General features: G+C 35.7%; 1 protein-coding gene across 1 annotated transcript in view; it reads right to left on the bottom strand.

Annotated features, from left to right (window-relative positions):
* The window catches only part of LOC132751565 (alanine racemase-like), an 82,554-nt gene that overhangs the window by 46,549 nt on the left and 13,867 nt on the right, over positions 1-22,138 (bottom strand). Inside the window, exon 3 of the mRNA XM_060741738.1 lies at positions 4,290-4,420. Within this exon, the coding sequence (XP_060597721.1) occupies positions 4,290-4,420 (131 nt within the window). The remainder of the gene's footprint in view (positions 1-4,289; positions 4,421-22,138) is intronic.

Raw genomic sequence — 22,138 nt, 5'->3', positions numbered from 1 at the left:
ACACTCACTAGAAGATGTTTCATGCTTAATATCTAAACTCTAGCTATTTGAGTTTTTTCAAAGAAGATTTTTTAAGTTTTTGCTATACACATATAAGGAAAATCAATGACCCCCGGGGCGGGGCCAATTTTGACCCCAGGGCTTTTATTTGAACAAACTTTGTAGACACCCATTAGAACATGTTTCATGCTAAATATCTTAGCTCTAGCTCTTTGGGTTCTTTAAAAGAAGATTTTTTAAGTTTTTACTATATGCATATAGGGAAAATCAATGACCCCCTATGGCGGGGCCAATTTTGACCCCATGGCTTTTATTTGAACAAACTTGGTAGACACTTATTAGAAGATGTTTCATGCTAAATATCTTAGCTCTAGCTCTATGGGTTCTTTAAAAGAAGATTTTTGTAAGTTTTTAATATATGCATATAGGGAAAATCAATGACCCCCTGGGGCGGGGCCAATTTTGACCCCAGGGCTTTTATTTGAACAAACTTGGTAGACACTCATTAGAAGATGTTTCATGCTAAATATCTTAGCTCTAGCTCTATGGGTTCTTTAAAAGAAGATTTTTTAAGTTTTTACTATATGCATATAGGGAAAATCAATGACCCCCTGGGGCGGGGACAATTTTGACCCCAGGGCTTTTATTTGAACAAACTTGGTAGACACTCACTAGAAAATGTTTCATGCCAAATATCTAAGCTCTAGCTCTTTTGGATTTTAAAAAGAAGATATTTAAAGTTTTTTCTTTCGGTTGCCATGGCAACCAGAGTTCTTCATGGAATTAAATTCTTTGAACAATTTTAAAAGGTGACCACCAAAGGAACATTCCTGTGAAGTTTGGATGAAATTGGCTTAGTGGTTTATGAGGAGATGTCATTTAAAGTAAAAGTTTACGGACGGACGGACGACGGACGGACGCCGGACGAAAAGCGATCACAAAAGCTCACCCTGTCACTTTGTGACAGGTGAGCTAAAAAACTAAAAGTTTTAAATGTGTTTAACACTGCAGATGATCACGTGACCAAAATCGTACTATGGGCTCATAAAATGGCGACTTTAACGCTCGGTAAAAGCAGTGAAATAGAGGTAAGCAGTTAACGTTAAATTCATATGAGCCGCGTCATGACAAAACCAACATAGTGCGTTTGCGACCAGCATGGATCCAGATCAGCCTGCGCATCCAGGCAGTCTGATCAGGATCCATGCTGTTCGCTATCAGCGTATCTACTTGTTATAGAGTTGGAAAGCGAACAGCATGGATACGCGGATGCGCAGGCTGGTCTGGATCCATGCTTGTCGCAAACCCATTATGTTGGTTTTGTCATGACACGGCTCATATGTGAAACTAGGCCGCTCGGAACCCCTGTATAACAACAATACTGCTCTGTTATTAGTAACTTTGTAACTCTCTCTGTTTAGGCCTGAAAGTCGAAAAAGTTGTTTTGGGTGATGAGTACAATGGGCGAACATGTACTAAAAAGCGTTGTTTTCAGTAAAAGAAACGCATTTTGAGCAAAATTAGCAACGACATCTTGTGCACAATTGCAAATTTGCCCGTCAAGAACAATTTCCATCCTTTGTAAAGTTGCACAACGAAGTTGTGCATCTTTTTTTCTTTTTTTTAAAAACGAGTAAAATGGTCGAACCAAATTTAATGTGTACAATGGCCGAACGATTTTATTGCCTGTCCTATTTCGTCAATTTATTTCATTTAATTGTCCCCCGCCTTTTCGAAGAAAAAAGGGGGATATAGAAATATGCTCCGTCCGTCTGTCCGTCCGTCACACTTTCGTGTCCGGTCCATAATTTGTCATTCATCAAAGGAATCTGAAATAACTCGGCACAAATGTTTGTTATAAAAAGACGTTGTGTCATGCGCAACAACCAGACCCCTTCCTCCAGGGTCAAGGTCGCACTTGCTCATTCAAGGTCAACATTGCCTATTTGAGGGTATATGTCGTGTCCAGTCCATAACTTCCTTATCTTTGAAGGGATTTTGTAAATATTTGCCACAATTGTTCGCAATAATGAGACGATGTGTCATGCGCAACAACCGGTCACCTACCCCCAAGGTCAAGGTCACACTTGGAGGACAAAGATTAACATAGTCTGTTACAGGGTATATTTTGTGTCTAGTCCATAACTTTGTCATTTATCAAAGGAATCTGAAATAATTCGGCACAAATGTTTGTTATAAAAAGACGATGTGTCATGCGCAACAACCAGACCCCTACCTCAAGGGTCAAGGTCGCACTTGCTCATTCGAGGTCAACATTGTCTATTTGAGGGTATATGTCGTGTCCGGTCCATAACTTCCTTATCTTTGAAGGGATTTTGTAAATACTTGCCACAATTGTTCACAATAATGAGACGATGTGCCATGCGCAACACCTGCATCCTAACCTTCAAGTTCAAGGTCACACTTAGAGGTCAAAAAGTAACATAGTCTGTTTTAGGGTATATTTTGTGTCCGATCTAGAACTTCTTCGAGATTTTGAAATAACTAGTCTAGGCAATAAGATGATATGTCAAGTACAACACCTGCATCTCTACCTCCAAGGTCAAGGTCACACTAACAGGTCAAAGTTTAACAGAGTCTGTTATATGGTGTCCCGTCCATAACTTCTTCATAGATCAAGGGATTTTGAAAATACTTGGCACAAATAGTCACAATGATAAGATGATATTTCAGGCACAATACATGGGTCCCTACCTCCAAGGTCACACTTAGAGGTCAAATATTAACATAGTCTGTTATAGGGTATATTTTATGTCCGATCTATAACTTCTTCATAGGGATTTTGAAAATATTTGGCACAAATAGTAACAATAATAAGACGATATGTCATGCACAACACCTGTACCCCTACCTCCAAGGTCAAGGTCACACTTAGGGGTCAAAGCTTAACTTGATAGATTTTTAAATTCCTCGTTTCATTTTATTTCTTTAATAAATTTATTGTTGCATTTGCAGATATAGCATTGATCATAATCTTGGACTGAAAGCCCTGAGATCCATAATAGCACAATCTTATGCTTCATATAAAACTTCCCCGAGGCGGGGGACGTTGGGAACTCTGTTACAAATTCTTGTTATGCTTGTTTCTCGCTTCCTGTCTTTGAAATCATACAAATACAGTATTTGAAAGTGAAAAGTAGGAAAAAGTATTCAGTTTGCTTGCTATAAACTCTCATCTTAATAGTATTTCAATACAAAATAAAATACAAATATGAACATTATATAGAATTTATTTCACCAGCAAAATATATGTTTCAAATAAAAAAAATAAAGTTGTCAATTATTTTGGAAATAAAGACAGTTTTTTTTTGGTTAAGTAGTTGCTGAGAAAACTGTTACGAAAATGTCCTACCATTGACCATTAATGTCGAAAATTTAACTAAGTCAGTAAACAGGAAGTGGATAAGCAACAGACCTGAAATAGAATCCCACGGTATGGGACCATGTATCAATGCTGTATGCCAAATATCAAGAGGCTGTGATAAGTAGTTGCTGAGAAAACTGTTACGAAAATTTCCTACCATTGACCATTAATGTAGAAAATTTAACTAAGTCAGTAAACAGGAAGTGGCCAAGCAACAGACCTGAAATCGAATCCCACGGTATGGGACCACGTATCAATGCTGGATGCCAAATATCAAGAGGCTATGCTAAGAAGTTGCTGAGAAAACTGTTACGAAAAGTTTTTCCCCGCCCGCCCGCCGTTCGACATTCGCCATACTATAACCCGGGTTTGAACCAGTGCAACCCGGCCAATAATTCAATATCTTTACAGGAATTTGAAATTTCTTATGTGTTTATTTGCCGGCATTATGCCAGCGAGCAGGTACACAAGGGGAAGGCATCCCATAAATACTGTGGGACATTGTTTCTAAGTTTCGGCAAATTGCAAAGACACGGGTTGTAAATTGCATATCATACATGAAGTACATAGCTGTCTGATATTTCTACAAACGGCTTGAGTGTCTAAGATGGAAAAAGCACAAATAAATGGTTACATGCACAGATTCGGCGTTACGTTACTTTTACGTTAATTGCACATTTCTGCGTTACTGGATATGCACGGTGATTTAATTAAGGTACGTGTATAGAGTTTTATGTTAATTACTTGATTACATAATTACACTCTGAAAGTTAATAGTTGTAATCTGTTGATGAAGTTAAAATTACGAAAATTTAACTTTATGAACAGATTTCTTATTATCATTAGAGTATGTAAGGGTTTAAAATCAAATGTCTTCTATACACTGAATATCAAAATCGTATACCTCGACACACAGTGTGTTTCTTTGTTGTTGCCGCCAGAGACGTAACCATGACGACAAAAATTTTTCGTTGGCAACGGTTGGTATCAGTCTATTTTCGTACAATGTCTGTATTTCGTCTTCTGATGCATTTCCTAGAGCATAAATGTTACATAAAAACGATTAAATCACTAGACATTAAAACAAGATTGCATTTGTGAAAAATGCTATGCCACCGCATTAAAACAACACTAAATAGAAGTGTAGAAACAGATTTCATTTTGTTTTTATACAATTGAAGATTGTCATAATGCATAGATCCCTGACCTATCTAATTCTTATTATCAGATTAATGGTTAAATCTATTGTTATTCAAATAAAAGATCAGAGTAGGAATATGGTCAAAATTTCATTGCTGTACATCAAAGTAGAGGTAGAGGACCTATAGATGATATTATATAGCAAACATCAAAGCTCTATGCCTTGTACCTTCAGACAAAAAGATTTCTTTTTACTATATGTACATAAAGAAAATCAATTACCCCCGGGGCGGAGCCAATTTTGACACCAGGGCTATAATTTGAACAATCTTGGTAGCGGTTCACTTCGCAAAGTCTCATGCCAAATATTTAACCTCGAGCCTTTGTCAATTCAGAGAAGAAGATTTTTCAAGTTTTTACTTTATACATATAAGGAAAACTATCGCCTCTGGGACAGGGCAATTTTAACACTAGGGGCATAATTAAAACTTTAGTAGAGGACCCATAGATAATATAATATACCAAATATCAAAGCTCTAAGCCTTGTACCTTCTGACAAGAAGACTTTTTACTATATGTACATTGTGAAAATCAATGACCCCTGGGGGATGGGGCCAATTTTGACCCCAGGGCTATAATGTGTACAATCTTGCTAGAGGTTCACTACACAATGTTTTATGCAAAATATCTTACCTCTAGCATTTGTCAATTCAGAGAAGAAGATTTTTCAAGTTTTTACTTTATACATATAAGGAAAACTATCGCCTCTGGGACAGGGCAATTTTAACACTAGGGGCATAATTAAAACTTTAGTAGAGGACCCATAGATATTATATACCAAATATCAAAGCTCTAAGCCTTGTACCTTCAGACAAGAAGACTTTTTACTATATGTACATTCACTACATTGTGAAAATCAATGACCCCTGGGGGATGGGGCCAATTTTGACCCCAGGGCTATAATGTGTACAATCTCGCTAGAGGTTCACTACACAATGTTTTATGCAAAATATCTTACCTCTAGCATTTGTCAATTTAGAGAAGATGATTTGTTAAGTTTTTACTATATACATATAACTTAAAAATTATAAGGAAAACCTATGACCCTCGGGGCGGGGCTAATTTTGACACTAGAGGCAAAATTTGAACAACTTTGGTAGAGTACCTATAGATGATATCATATAACTAATATTAAAGCTCTAAGCCTTTTACCTTCAGACAATAAGATTTTTTTATTTTTTACTATATGTACATATTGAAAATCAATGACCCACGTGGCGGGGCCAATTTTGATCCCAGGGATATAATTTGAACAATCTTGGTAGAGTTTCACCGCAAAATATATAACCTCTAGCATTTGTCAATTTTTTAAAAAAGTTTTTACTATATACATACAACGAAAACCTATGACCCCCGGGGCGGGGCTGATTTTGACACTAGATGCAAAATTTGAACAACTTTGGTAGAGTACCTATAGATAATAACATATACAAAATATCAAACCTCCAAGCTTTGTACCTTCAGACAAGAAGGTATTTTAAGTTTTTACTATATGTACATATAGTGAAAATCAATGACCCCAGGGGCGGGACCGATTTTGACCCCAGGGCTATAATTTGAAGAATCTTGGTAGAGGTCTACCGGACAATGCCTTATGTAAAATATCTAAGCTCTAGGATTTTTTGGTCTTTACAAGAAGATTTTTTTGAATTTATTCTTATAATTCCCTTTGGTTGCCATGGCAACCAGATTTCTGCATGGAATGAAATTCTTTGAACAACTTTGGAAGCCCTTCACGGTGCTTCACCCAAGGATCAATCCTGACAAGTTTGGTTGAAATTGGACTAGTGGATTTCACAAGAAAATTTTTAAGTTCACAATATAATCTATAGAACACACGTACAAACACACACACACAAACACACAGGTGAATCGCTATATGCCACCGCATCGCAGATGCTGCGGTGGCATAAAAAACAACAACCTACATGACATAAGTGGATTCTGACAAACTTACGTTTGCACATGGTATATAAACTGCCGATAACAAATGTATGATGCAATTTAAAAAAAAAATACAACCTAATTAAATATTCTAGCAAGTAATAAGAAACTTTGCTTGTACAATTTATTAACAAGCAATTATCATAGTATTGCAAGCAATCCATAAGTCCCCTACCGATTAGAACCCCAGCAACATTCTTAAGGGCCATTGGTTATTGAATTTTGCCATTGATTGAATAAATGAATGAATAAATGAATGAATGAATGACATGAATGAACTTAAATTTTTTGAGTTCTCAATTTGTCTATATGTTAGTAATGTGTTAAAGATCCTGTATGTTTTGTGATTGATATTGTTACTGTGTGTGTACCACACTTGCAAAAAATTATATATGTATATAATTATGCAAATAAAACAATTTTCAAACATCGAAGAATATGTAAAATGTGTACTGCAAATATTTGTGCACATTATATTTAATCAATAAATTATATGCATTCATTAAATTTCATTTCTTATTGAGAAATTTGACTTAGAATTTATAGAAAATAAATTTCTAATTACCTCCCTTTATTTACATGAAATTTTAATTCCGTAATATCTTTAACAATAATGCTGATTGGAACTTACAATATTGACAAATCATAATTTGAGCATCATATTACCATAAAAATTGTGTTACAGGATCTTTAAGTTCCACTTTTCCCTGCCTAGTAAGGAAATTATGTTTATACAACAGATAATCAAAAGATGGATGAATATATATAACTAATGTTTCAACTTTTCTCTATTTTAAGTAAATTTGTTGGAAAAGTTATTTCAAAGTGACCCCAAGAAACAGTTTTTAGGAACGGACAGGCAGACCAAATGACAGAGACTGTGGGTAAATCTTTAAACATCCCTAATTGTTACCAGAATATAACATATTTAAAAGCAAAATTCTTAAACTAAGAGGAGAGAACTCTTGAAATAAAGACGCTAGACTTATGAACATTGTCATACATGATGTGAGTGTAACAAAGAACAATTATCTCAAGTTTAAAGAAGACATCATTTATAGTAACAAAGAAGAAAATAAAAAATAACAATTTTCAAATACCGGTATACTACGGTGGCACAAAGGTGACATGTGTGTGTTTTTATTTATCTGGTGCGCACGAGATACTATGTCGTGGCCACGAGTTACTAAGTCGTGGCCACGAGATAGCTAAGTCGTGGCCACGAGATACGGTAAGTTACTGGGATGGTCCGGGTGAAATTATTGTTGTGGTCAAATTTAACCCGGCAGCACTACGGTAATTCCCAACTAACCACCAAGGATGCGCTCCGGACCATCCAGGCAGAGCCCAGGTAAAGCTACAGTTCATGCCGGTGCTTTCCCGGTCGTTTCTGGATGACGCCGGAAGAGCCCCGGTTGACCCAGGCAGAGGCCCGGTCGATCCATGGAGAGCCCAGGACGATCCAGGCAGAGTCCCGGTAGAACCCCGGTGGATTAAAAACAAAAATGATTACATTGATACATAATTTTTTTTAATATTATATCTATTGTTCCAGAACAGTAATTCATGATGATTGTCTGAAAAATCCTTGGGCAAGACTTGATAAAAGGGAAATGGGTAGGGTTTTAATACAAAAAAGTGAAATCATCGCAAATTGTCGCGATTCTTTTGAAATGAACCGGACTTTACCGGGGCTCTACCGGGATCAACCGTAGCTCCGGGGCTCTGCCGGCATCCTTCGGGGCTCTGCCGGCATTCACCGGAGCTCTGCCAGCATTTACCGGGGCTCTACCGTAGCTCTACCGGCTATATCATGCCCCGGATCATCACCGGTTTGTGCCGTTAAACCGGCAGAGCTACAGTGCGTCCCCGGTGTAACCCCGGTCGTTCCCGGCAGAGCTTAGGATGAAGCAGGCAAAGCTATACTTTCCGGATCATCCCGGACCATCCCAGTGATATTAAATATTTAAATCCATCCGGGATCGAATGCCGGAACATCCCGGACGTTGCAGGTGTAGCGTTGTAAAGTGACCCGCAATGAATAATGACCCCCGGTCATTATTTTATATCAAATAGTGACCCCCTTCTATAAAATAGTGACCCCCTTATATATAAAATAATGACCCCCCTATTTTATCTATAAAATATTGACCCCCAACTAATATAATCTGTAAAGTCAACGTCATATTACAATTGCGTATACGTGTTGTTGCTGTTGTTGTGCCTGTTGCAGCTTCTGATACTGCTGCTGCTACTGCCACGATAACAGCTGGCAAAACACAGGTAAATTTCAGAGGTCCCATCTAATTAAAATGAAATTTAAAGTATTAAATGCTTTATGCAAATTCTCCTATCTTAAAGAGTGTTAATTTTCAGTGAGAGCAGAGTTTCGGTAAAGAATGAGTTCAAAGCCCTGAGCAAAGCAATCTTTTTATGACCCCCCCCCCCCCCGCCCTTCAAAGAAGAAGGGGTATATTGCTTTGCATTTGTCGGTTCGTAGACCAAATGGTTTCCGAGTGATAACTAGAGAAAGCTTAGGCCTAGGAACTTCAAACTTGGTACGAGGATTGTTCATGACCAGCAGATGGCCCCTTTTTGGGGTAAAGGGGTCAAAGGTCAAGGTCACATTGACCTTGTAGGTAAAAACGGTTTCAAATCAATATCTTGACAACCCATAGGCCTTCTGTTGGCCTTCAAACTATGTAGGTGCATTATACTTGACCCTATTGATTTTGGGATCAGAAGGTCAAAGGTCAAGGTCGCATTGACCTTGTATGTCAAAACGGTTTTCTATCAATAACTGGACAACACATGGACCCTTGACCTTCAAGCTTTACAGATGCATTGGTTTGGTCAGAAGATAACCTCAATGGATGTTTGGGGTTAAGGGGTCAAAGGTCAAGGTCAAATTGACCTTGTAGGAAAAAATGGTTTCCAGTCAATAACTTGACAATCTATCGGCTGTTGGCCCTCAAACTGTGAAGGTGCATTGGCGAGTAGATAACTCCTATTGATTTAAGGGGAGAGAGGTCAATGTTATATTGACCTTGTATGTAAAGACGGCATTTATTTGTTGATATCGTGTCAGGATCGAAATAATATATCAAAATCTGTGATTTTATAGCTTGATAAAATGATTGTTTGTCGTTTGGTTGCGTATGGTGTCTGATTTTGGCCATTCGTGTTTTCGCCCCGCGACCCCGCCAAGCGAAAAGTCGAGAATTAACAAGATAAAATGGCGGGGCGCGGAGCGAAAACTCGCAAATAAGCGTCTTTTCGCTCCGTGGCCCCGCTATTGTAACTTGTTAATTCTCGACTTTTTTACTTTTCGCAGGCTGAAAACATGCAAATTATCGGGTTCGGGAGGGGGGGGGGGGACGAGGCGAAGTTTTATTTATTAAACTTTGCCTCGCGCCTCCGCTTATTAGCGTGTTTTCGCTCCGCGCCGTCGCCGCCAGTTTATTTTTTAAATCTGGCTCTGCGCCCCAGCGGGGCGTCGTTTTATTTATATAACGTCAACCGCGCCCTCGCTAATTTGCGTTATTTCGCTCCGCGCTCCCGCAAATTTACATATCTTGTTGATCCTCAATTTTTTGCTATGCGGGGTGCCGTGACGAAAACACGCTTATAAGCGGGAGCGCGGGACGATGTCTTTTTGAAAACACGCTAATTAAGGGAAGGGGGGACGGCGGCGATATTTTAATTTATTAAATTTCTCCCCGCGCTACCGCTAATTAGCGTGTTTTCGACCCGCGACCCCATTGTTTTTTTTTTTTCTTTAATCTCGCTCCGTTTCTTTTGTGTGTTTTTTTTTTGTTTATCTTCGAAAACGACGAAAACGAAATAAGAATTTTATTAGCAAAGTAACAAAGTACATTGCTTGTAGCCAATTAACATTGATACACATGTACAGTGAGAAAAATAGCAGTACACAATAATATAAGAATACAAATAAATATAGGAACAAACAAGAAAAGAATTGATGCAAAGCATCAAAGGGCGACGCCAAAAGAATTTGATCCAGGTTTGCACCTAAATACTTAACAAAAGATACTTTATAATAGTACCATTACATATGACCTGGAGGCTAGGCCCAGTTTAAGTTGAAACTTAAACCAAAAAGAATAGACTCTGTCTTGCCAAGATGCAAATACATTTTATAGTCAATTAACCAATCTTATAAGACTCATGCCATAAGAAAAAATTATTCAGATTTATTTTACCAGATACAAGGATACCCGAGTCATCAGCATATAATCACAGGCACGAGTATCGGACATGGGATGAAAAAAATTGACCAGGTTGATAAAAAACCTGTGTTCATCTTAAAAGTGTCAAAAAAAAATGTAAATAATGACCCCCTTTAAAAAAAAAATTTGACACTTTTAAGATAAACACAGGTTTTTTTTTATCAATCTGGTCATATTTTTTCTTCCAAGGTCCGATACTCGTGCCTGTGCATATAATAAAAACTTATTGCTTAGGGTTGCAGACATGTCATTGAACCTCAGGGGGACAACATAGGTACTCGGAGTAGTAGTAGAATGAGTACCAGCCACATCCACCAGCTGCTGTCTATCAGCGATAAGACAGTAATACCATGTAATACCATGTAAGAATGTCATTATCTATGGCAGATGCTTGAAGTTTCATGAAGAAGAAGAAGATGAACTTCTTCATGTGCAGTATAGTGTGATCAACTGTATCAAATGCATTTTGTAGATCTAAAAGTATCATGCAATACTGCCTTTGTCCATTTCAAATTTAATGCAATCTGTTAAATGAATCAAACATGTGTCAGTTGAAAAACCACTTCTAAACCCTGACTGAAACTGCTTGACCATGACTCGAACCCATGACTTTCAGAAGACCAACTGAGCTATCCGGCCGGCTACACATTTTCTCTTTAATAATGAAACAGTTCTAAACCAAAACATATTTTCCCACTATATTTGATTCAAGTGCCCTTGAATTTCTTATGTTTACAGAGCATAGTGAATTAAACTCATGGTTATATGCAGTCACAGGATGAGAAAACCCTGCAGCTTGACTAGAACTCGAACCTGTGAGCTACATAATAATGAACCGCGACTGTAGCGATTGAGCTGGCTGCTTACACAATTTCTCCCCTAAATAGTGAACAGTTCTAAACCGTGACAGATACTTTTAGATTTTTAAATTAACAGGTAATCAATTCTTAATTAATAAATAAGAAAAAAACCTTACATAGTCTTAATTAAAATAACAATTTATATATTATTGTATAATTAGTTTTACAAAAAAAGGCCTAGACAGTTATTGGTTGTGCCATTTTTCATAACAGGTCAATTTGAAAGTGAACATAACTGTGCTAATACATGTACAATATCTATTTTTTGTACAGATAAAAAACTAACCTTTTTTCTTTGATAAGAAATTTTATGAAGGCTGATTTGTATTTTGCATCAGGGCGAAAACATGAAAATGCAACAAACGAACCACTTTGTCCCATTAAAAATAAATATAACATCCTATTAATATTGGTGTTTGGATGGAATTCATAATCTTGTAGAAAGAAAACTATAATGTACATGTAAAGTATAAAAGTAAAAAAAATCTCAAATAGTCTATATCATATTATAATAAAGATAGAGGTGTGTGAGTGTCTAAACATTAAATGCATATCTCTTACAGTAACAAATACTGTCCCTCTTTTAACCTTCTATATAACTAACTGCTAGATATATATATCAAGTTTTTTAAAATGAGTACCTATATGTATAGTTTTAATAGTCTACCTTTCATTTTTACCAAAGGTTATTTTATTAACAATTTATATACAAACACATAGAAAATAATAATTAGTTTCACATACATTGTATTGATTAGATTCCTGTTGCAGAATACCTGTAGGTATGTACTAAATCCAGTCTAAGGTACATAAAGCCAGTAAAAAAATCTATCAATATTCACTCATCAGGGCCTCTATGCTTTTGATGACCTTACAACTGGTAAATTTTATACAACAAAAATAGAAACTAAAAAACCTCAGATAGACAGAAAAGAACAAATAATTAAGTAAACATGAGTAACTTCTCCTTAAAATAGAGAAAACCTGAAACCCAAACGAACACCCTAAACAGCAAAATTATGAAATGTTGCAGGCTCAGTTTTATAAAGCCATGCAAAGTAATGGTAAAGTATTCATAAAAAGCAGATGGCCATGTGACAGCAGTAATTGCAGAAAATCGGATAGCTTTCAACATCCGGATACTGGTACACTTTGTAAAAACAACCATTCTGTGCAACAGATAAACGTAATATGGATAAAATCAATAGGATAATCGTTTACAACATTTCATTATCTATCCTCATACTCATTTGCAGGTGAACGTTATTCTTGTAGGAAAATTTTGAAAATATATAAATTAATGAATGAATGGATACGGCATCAATGTAGACCACAACGATATTCGAAATCCGGGTTTTAGTATTGTCAATAAAACTAATTAAGGGACAAGCTGTTAAACTGAGCCTGCAATTTCGTGAAAATAATATCACAATACACATGACTTTTACATAAAGTTATTAAATACAAACATAACAACATATTTGTTTACTTGATTTTTACGAATCAAAATAAAACTTATTAACACAACATGACATTAACTGCTAATAATCAGGCCAAAATAAAAAGCATTCCATAAGAGACGACACCGCTCACCGGCGTCGCCAATAAGACTTGTACTTATCAACAATATAGTTTTTCAGAAAAAATATCAGATTAAGATATACGTTTATGATTTGCCCAATACAAAAATTTAGCTAAGGCACAAATAGTTTTCTCTGAGTCTGACGACAAAAGACTATCTAATTTATTCATAGTCGGCCAATGGCAGTAGTATCTTTTAAAATATTTTGTCGAAGATCTCGGAAGTTGGGACACACAAGGAGAAAGTGGTATTCACTCAGTATTTGCTTCATATTGCATGATTTACATATTCGCTGTTCTCATATCTACCATTTTCTATAAATAAATTATGGGAGGAAGTTCGAAATCTAGTTAAAGCAGTTCTGTATTTACTTTCTTGGACATAAACATATATACTTTTCCATTTCAAAAGAATGTTTAAATATACAATATGTTTGTAATCTTGGTGAATTATTGATAGATGCATACCAACTTTGTAGAAAGGTGTCAATTAATCTTTGTTTAATAGTATTATATGGTATATCTATATCAAACTGATTGTCCCAAATATATGAAAAGCCAAGACTTGACAAGGTGTCTTTAATAAAAGAAGCCCAATTTTTTATGCCCCCGCCATGTAATGGCCGGGGCATATAGTGTTACCCTGTTCCGTCATTCCGTCCTTCCGTCCTTCCGTCCTTCCGTCCTTCCATCCTTCCGTCCTTCCGTCCTTCCGTCATTCTGTCATTCCGTCATCATCAGTTTCCGTTCATTATCTTAAGAACGGTTGGGCATATTCAACTCAAATTTGACATATGGATATGTCATGAGAAAATACAGGTCAAGTTCGAATTTGGTCATGGTTCGATGATTTTTGGCAGATTTATGCCCCTTTTACTTTAAAAATAATATGAAAATTTCAGTTTCCGTTCATTATCTTAAGAACGGTTGGACACATTCAATTCAACTTGACATATGGATATGTCATGAGAAAATACAGGTCAAGTTCGAATTTGTTATGGTTCAATGATTTTTGGCAGAGTTATGCCCTCTTTTACTTTGAAAAAAAATATGAAATTTTCAGTTTCGGTTCATTATCTCCCCAATGGTACAACACAATCAACTCAAACTTGACATATTGATATGTCATGAAAAAATACAGGTCAAGTTCGAATTTGGTCATGGTTCGATGATTTTTGGCAGAGTTATGCCCCTTTTACTTTGAAAATAATATGAAATTTTCAGTTTCCATTCATTATCTCCTCAAGGTACAACACATTCAACTCAAACGTGACATATGGATGCGTCAAAGGAATGCGCAGGTCAAGTTCAAATTTGGTCATGGTTCAATGATTTTTGGCAGAGTTATGCCCCTTTCACTTTGAAAGTAATATGAAATTTTCAGTTTCCGTTTATTATCTTCCCAATGGTACAACACATTCAACTCAAATTTGACATATGGAAATGTTTTTTGGAATGCTCAGGTCAACTTCAAATTTGGTCATGGTTCAATGATTTTTGGCAGAGTAATGCCCTTTCACTTTTGAAAATAATATGAAATTTACAGTTTTCTGTTCATTATCTACCCAACAGTGTCACATATTCAACTTTAATTTGACATATGGATATGTCAAAGGAATGGGCAGGTCAAGTTGGAATTTGGTCATGGTTTGATGATTTTTTGGCAGAGTTTGTCTCTTTCACTTTGAAAATAATATAGATACATCTTAGGAATAAGCAGTTTAAGTTGGAATTTGGTCATGGTTCAATGATTTTAGACAAACTTATCTTTCCTGAATGTTGGAAAAAAATTTTGAACTTTCAGTTTCACCACTCATTCTTTTAGCCATTATTTTGGCTGCAAATATGCAATATGCTATTTTCTAAAAGGTTAAGACTGAATAATTTCAGTGCCTTGAACATTGTATGGAAATGGTTTGTGTTAACATTGAAAAGTTTTAAGGGCTTTGAACTTAAAATGAAAAAAATAATTAATGCACCATCTGAAATTTTGGCTGCATGCGGGGGCATCCGTGGCATGATGACACATTTCTAGTTCCATTATAATTTCGACCAACATCTGTGTCTGATAAGTGATATATCATTAAGTTTAAGTATTTTTGACGAATATCTTATCATGTTAAGTTTTCTAGTAATATGTAACGGGTAACGACCAAGCTCACCATAAAGTGCTGACAAGTTAGTAGATTTTTTAACCCCTTAGACTCTCCGCAAAAATTTAGTATGAATAACTTCTATATCTTTAGCATCGTGCATTCCACATATCTCCGAATTATAATTCAAAATGGAACCGACTAAAGAATCAAACAATTTACATTTAGATCTATATTTTTAAATACTTTAAACAGGTTATGTAAAGCAAATGAGGCATGTTGAGCTATTCTGTTTTGAGTTCTAAACCAATTGCCATTTTAAAGAGGGTAATTCCAAGGTCTACAAGTTCGATTGGTGTGTTGTAAATATAAAAAATATGCTGAGTATGCCTGCCTTTTTCAAAGATTATTGTTTTTGTTTTAGACGTATTTACTTTCAAACCCCCTGTATAACAATAAGTTTCAATATCCGTTAGCATTGCCAGTAGAGATTCAGGGGATTTAGCAAAAAGTACTTGATCGTCTGCAAATAAAATAAGCTTAAGTTCGTTAATTGTAAAAATACCTTCTAAATCAGGGTAAATATTGTCTATAAGGCCATTTACGAAGAACATGAAGATCAGAGGTGAGCTCGTATCTCCTTGTTGAATTGAAAAAAATCTGAATATGTAGAATTATACCTTACACATGCTTTTACAGTAGTGTGCATTGATTTTATTGCTTAACAAATCGCATGCTGATATTTCCTGCAATAAGCTTTTGCCATAAAAACGATCTATCTATTTTGTCAAAACACTTTTCGTAATCAATAAAAATACAATATAATTTATTACCGGAATTTAGAACATTTGATATAACTGCATGAAAAATAAAAAATACAATCAGACACTGATTTTCCTTTTTGGAAACCAAATTGTTCACTACAAATTTTATCATGTTAGTAAGTCTATTTAACAATATCTGGGAATAAATTTTCGTAAGAATATCAATAAGTGTAATCCCTCCGTAATTTTTAGCATCATTAACATCTCCTTTTTTGAAAACAGGCGTTATGATACCCTCCCCCCAAACTTTAGGATATTCACTATTAATAAACAATCTATTGTAAAGTTTAAGCAACAATGGAGACATGATATCGTAGGCTGCTTTAAAAATTTCACATATTAATTTAGCATAGCCTGATGATTTATTATTATTTTGAGAAAATATTACTTCCCGTAACTCGCACTCATTAATTTCTACGTCTAGATTTTCGTCAATTAAGAAAAAGTTTTGATTTTCATTTCGGCTTTCCTCGCCGAAAAGTGCTTTGAAATGGTCATAAAGTTGTTCAACATTTAATGTATCGGTCTTTTCTTTATCATCTTTATAAGTATTTCTTATGTTTTGCCAAAATTTCCGGGGTTGAGATTTAGCTAAGTTATTTATTCTTAAGCCTACTTATGTCTTGCAGATCGTTTAATTTTATTATAACGCGTTCGTGTATGTATAAAGTGGAGGCGATTATCAACTGTATTGTGCCTATTAAAAACATTTCGTGCTCTCTTAAATTCCTTTTTTTTTTGCCTTGAAGCAGTCCTTATAAAACCATTTTTGCTTAATTTTTAATGTTTATGATTTAAAATTCGTTTTGTTCCGAACACATCGAATGCATTGTCAGATATGAATTGTGAAATATTTTGTACCACGTGATCTATACTTAAGGACAATGAAAACGCACGCCCCCACTATATGCATTTTACTACATGAAAACAAAACACTAACGACTCCATTAGATATATATCATAGCTTTATTACAAAACGCAAACTTAACAACTGTAAATAATGCAAAATGTTTAAAATCAACTGTACACCAGTAAATCGAAGAACCTAAGGTGAAAATCCCAAAATCACTCTTTTTCATCACAGTAATGCAAACTTAACAAAGGCAAAAACCAAAATGAAAATCCAAAACAGAGTCACTCAAAAATGTCTATTCGTATTGTCACCGTCGGGATCTTTAGAAACGACAGTGTCCTCCATCAGCGTCTCTTACATATGAACATCGTCGCCTCATAGACCTTACGGTGCGGATAGTCGCCTGTGGAATCTGACGCCATTCGGCCTGTAGTGTAGTGCGAAAACGCTGGTGAAGGCCATAAAATGTAGACCGATGGACACCAAAACGGTTGGCGCTTTGTTTGTAAGATAGACCAGACTGAATCTATGCTAAATCTACCCAGCGATTATTTCTTTGTAGTGTTGATTTTTTTTAATCATCATGCATATTTATTCCTTTCTTTTATAAATGAATTTTATCATTTTTCGTCTGCACAACAGTAGAACCATTGCATACAATTTACAAGCAAGTCTTCAGTAGTGTTTGTCATTTAGCACCTTTTATAGAGGAAAAGTGTGTATGTGCAATCTCCATGCGAGCTTTAACGATTTCTTAAACTGACCATTGGCATAATTTAATATTCATTTTCATAAAGATTTTAATTGCTCATTTGTGTCTAACATTTCTAGAAAGGTCTTAAAAACAAGGAAATAGTTAACAGTTTAAAAAAATTCATTTCATAAAGTAACCATGAATTGGTTCAATCTGTTTTCTGCTGTGATCTTATCATAATATGCCAAAAGCGTTACTTTTGATTTTTCGGGTACTGTCTTTATTATGCAATAACTTTATTAAAATGTTATCATTTTTCATAACTTTGGTATCTAAATGACCGGAATGCATTCGGTTTTATTAACCCGTGAACAAATATTTAAAAGAAATATATTTTCCTTGTTAAAATGAAATTATCCCGACCGTGCGTTTTCATTGTCCTTAAGTATATATGACCTCTTGTGTAAGTTTTAAAATATCGTCATTTCTATCTAAAAGTTGTGATCTAAACAGGGGTATTTTTTCTTCGTCCCACGAAATCTTATCCTCGCTGGAAAGATTACCCGATTCTGTTATTCGAGATGTACATTCTTTCTTTTTTACAAAAGTACATGTGAGAGGAGAATGGTCAGAGAATTCGTTAAAAATCTTCAATTTTAAAATGTTGTAATAATTGAAAATCAGTAAAATTCAATAGAAAATAGTCAACGGTACTTAATCCTCTACCTGAACAAAATGTGAAGTTACCCCTGTTAAACGGCCGTTTGCTATTAATAGACCAGTTGTTTGACAGGTATCCATAACTATCAATCACGTGATCTTTGTTTACGCGCGTTTTGATATCACGTGTGTTTACAAATGTCAAATTATGATCAAATTCTATGAAATCAGGTTTTTCTGATGTTCTACTATTTAGATCACAACAGACGAAGACTTTACCTAGATCGCTATATTTCAAGATGTCTATTTCTAATTGTTCGAAAAAATCAAAATTTACATCCATTGATATTTTTGAGTCAACAGGCGGTATATAAAAATGACATATATAAACATCGTCTTCAAAGTTAACAAACCAGCGCTTATCTTAACCCAGATAATTCCATAATTATTTTTTGCTATTACTTTAACAAATTTCTTGATATTTGAAAATGAAACACCTCCGCTAAATCTCCCTTTTTTAGTGTTTGAGGATTTATTACCAAAGATATGTTGTACACAATAATCATTTATATTTAATTTTGAAGTGTCATTCATTGATATCCATGTTTCATTAAGAAAAATAATGTCATATCCAGATACATTTGTATATATTTCAAAAAGTCACAATCTATTAATTTACGCTATAATCCGTTAATGTTCCATGATATGATGGTTAAATGTTCTTCTTCTTGACCTTTCTAATGTTGAGAACTCACTTCCGGGATATATTCTTCTCCATCTATAAACAACTTCTCACCAGCAAATCTAACGTGTTTTCCAGCACCTTTCGCTTTCTTCGTTGCAGGATAAAGTGGTTTTCTGGCTTCTCGCAGCTGTTTTGGTAGTTGTGCCCCAATCCCCAATTTTGCCGAGTTAAGATCTCCAGCATATTCAAACGATCTTGCTCTTATCTTATCCTTTTCTTTAGGGTAGTGAAATTTGGCAACAATTTGTCTGATGGATTTTGATGACATCATTCTGCCCATCCGATAGCTCTATCAATTGTAATCCGGGTCCATTTTCAATGTGTCTGTCATTATTGATTTTTACTAAATTTACACAATTTTCATCACTCCCTCCTTCTTTTAAGCCCTAGAACATGCGATTGTCTCTCATTTGGTTCATTTCTATTTCAACTTGTTTTGTGTTAAGGTGTTCCTTCTGTGATTTTAATCAAGTGACCCATTTTCTAAGTATTGGCATGATTTTTTCGTTTGCTTTATTTCTGAGTTAGTTTTTTTTTAAATTCTGCAATGGCACAAATGAGCCACCATATTTGCGCATCATTATATCACTCGAGCAACATCCTCCGCATCCACACTCCAAACAGTGATTTTATTGAGCGATAAAAGCACTGTTGGGAATATATTATTTCTAAAATTTAAAAGAAAACACAATAAAAAAAACACTTGATTATGTCGTTTGTAGTTTTCCATCCACAAAATCGTCTATTGTTCTTCTCTAACGAACTTTTAAAACCATTTAATATGGTGTGTGTAAGTGTTTGGTTTGTTTACCCTCGCCACCGGAATGAACCATATGGGCGAGCACATACTTCATTTAAAACTTACTTTATTTATATGGGAACTAATTTAATTAAGCTATAGTTTTATCGGTACATGTGTTTACGTGTGTGCCATAATTCCTATCACAAGTTCGTATAAAAGTATGTAACCCATGATAGGAATAAGATGGGATTGCTCCCATACTAAGTTAAAATGACGTGTATTTAAAAAATGAACAGCATGTTTAAATTACTTAAGGTTAAAAGGGCCGAGACGTTTATAAAAAGCACCGTCTCTTATAACAGGTCAACAATTATAATATACTATGTTTAAAAGAGAGAAAGAAAGTCTTTTTAAAGCAATGTCAGGAACGTATTATTTAATATGGTGGCTGATTTAGAACGCTTTTGTGCGTCGTGTTGGAGCTAGCGACAACAGGACAAAGCACCAAACCGCGCGTTGTAGGACTTTCGTCTTGTCGTCCTGTCGTTAACGATGTACGCCAAATGGCGCGTTGTCGTGCGGCGTGTTGTCGCGATGTCACATTGTCGCTCGGTTCAAATCGAAGGATTGGCTTAAAAGCCAATCGACAATGTGACATCGCAACAACGCGCCGTTTGGCTTGCTTCGCTAGAGACATGACGACAAGATGACAGCGCGCCGTTTGTCGCTTTGTCGTGTTGTCGCTAGCGACAAGACGAAAAGGTCATAACGATATAGGATACTTCAATGTGTCATTCAGTGTTGCTAATAAAAGAAAAATAAAATATCTGAGTCGCACAAAATGAAAGAAAGTTGTCCCTGTTTATGAATACTAATATCAGTTTTATTTTTCGATCACTTTAATGTCGGTCTCGCAAAATACCTTAATACACTTTTCTTTAAATTGCGGTAGCATAACGCATCTTTTAAAAATGGAGCTATACCGACTTCGGTTGATATTATTATTGATACATGCTTCCTCATGAAAGGACATATTAGCATTACATGTATACCATGTGTGCAGTGTAATGTAAAAGCATTCTGACACTGGAAACGGTGATCTGGTCTGAAATTTAAAAAAGTGGCTCACGGTCTCATTTAAACAAGAGAGCCATGATGGCCCTAGATCGCTCACCTGACCCATCGAACTCATCCGAACAACTACCTAGACAAGAATTCTGACCAAGTTTTTATGGAGGTGAGTCAAAAATGTGACGACTATAGCGTTAACAAGGATTATCAATATTTGAGCAGTGTAACCTTGTTTTTGATCTCAGATGACCCATACTCGATCTTGATCTAGAGATCACCAAAACAAACTTTCAGACCAATTTCAAGGATATTTTGATCAAAACAGTAGCAACTAGAGTGTTAACAAGATTTTTCTATTTTTAGCTCCTGTGACATAGCTTTTCATCCGAGATGACCCATGTCAAACTCATCCGAGCAATTACCTAGACAAGCATCCTGACCAAGTTGGATGATAATTGAGTCAAAAATGTGACCACTAAAGTGTTAACAAAGTTTTTCTATTTTTAGCTCCTGTGACCTAGTTTTTCATCCGAGATCACACATGTTCGAACTTGACCTAGAAATCATCAAAACAAACATTCAGACCAATTTCCAGGATATTTACAACAAAACAGTAGCCACTAGAGTGTTAACAAGATTTTTCTATTTTAAGCTCCTGTGACCTAGTTTTTCATCCGAGATGACCCATGTTCAAAATTATCCGAGCAATTACCTAGACAAGCATCCTGACCAAGTTTGCTGATAATTGAGTCAAAAATGTGACCACTAGAGTGTTAACAAGGACTATTTTAGCTCCTGTGACGTGGTTTTTCATCCGAGATGACCCATGTTCGAACTCATCCGAGCAATTACCTAGACAAGCATCCTGATCAAGTCTGATGATAATTGAGTCAAAAATGTGATCACTAGTGTTAAAAAGGTTTTTCTATTTTTACAACATGTGACCTAGTTTTTCATCCGAGATGACTCATGTTCAAACTCATCCAAGCAATTACCTTGATAAGCATCCTGACCAAGTTTGATGATAATTGAGTCAAAAATGTGACCACTAGAGTGTTAACAAGGTTTTTCTATTTTTAGCTCCTGTGACCTAGTTTTTCATCCGATATGACCAATGTTCGAACTCATCCGAGCTATTACCTAGATAAGCATCCTGACAAAGTTTGATAATGATTGAGGCAAAAATGTGACCGCTAGAGTGTTAACGAAAAATTGTGGACTGACGACAGACGACGG

Source organism: Ruditapes philippinarum, unplaced genomic scaffold (genome assembly GCF_026571515.1).
Source record: "Ruditapes philippinarum isolate M1 unplaced genomic scaffold, ASM2657151v2 ctg540_1_1_1_1, whole genome shotgun sequence".
NCBI classification, from domain to species: domain Eukaryota; kingdom Metazoa; phylum Mollusca; class Bivalvia; order Venerida; family Veneridae; genus Ruditapes; species Ruditapes philippinarum.
This window is presented reverse-complemented; position numbering and strand designations above follow the sequence as displayed.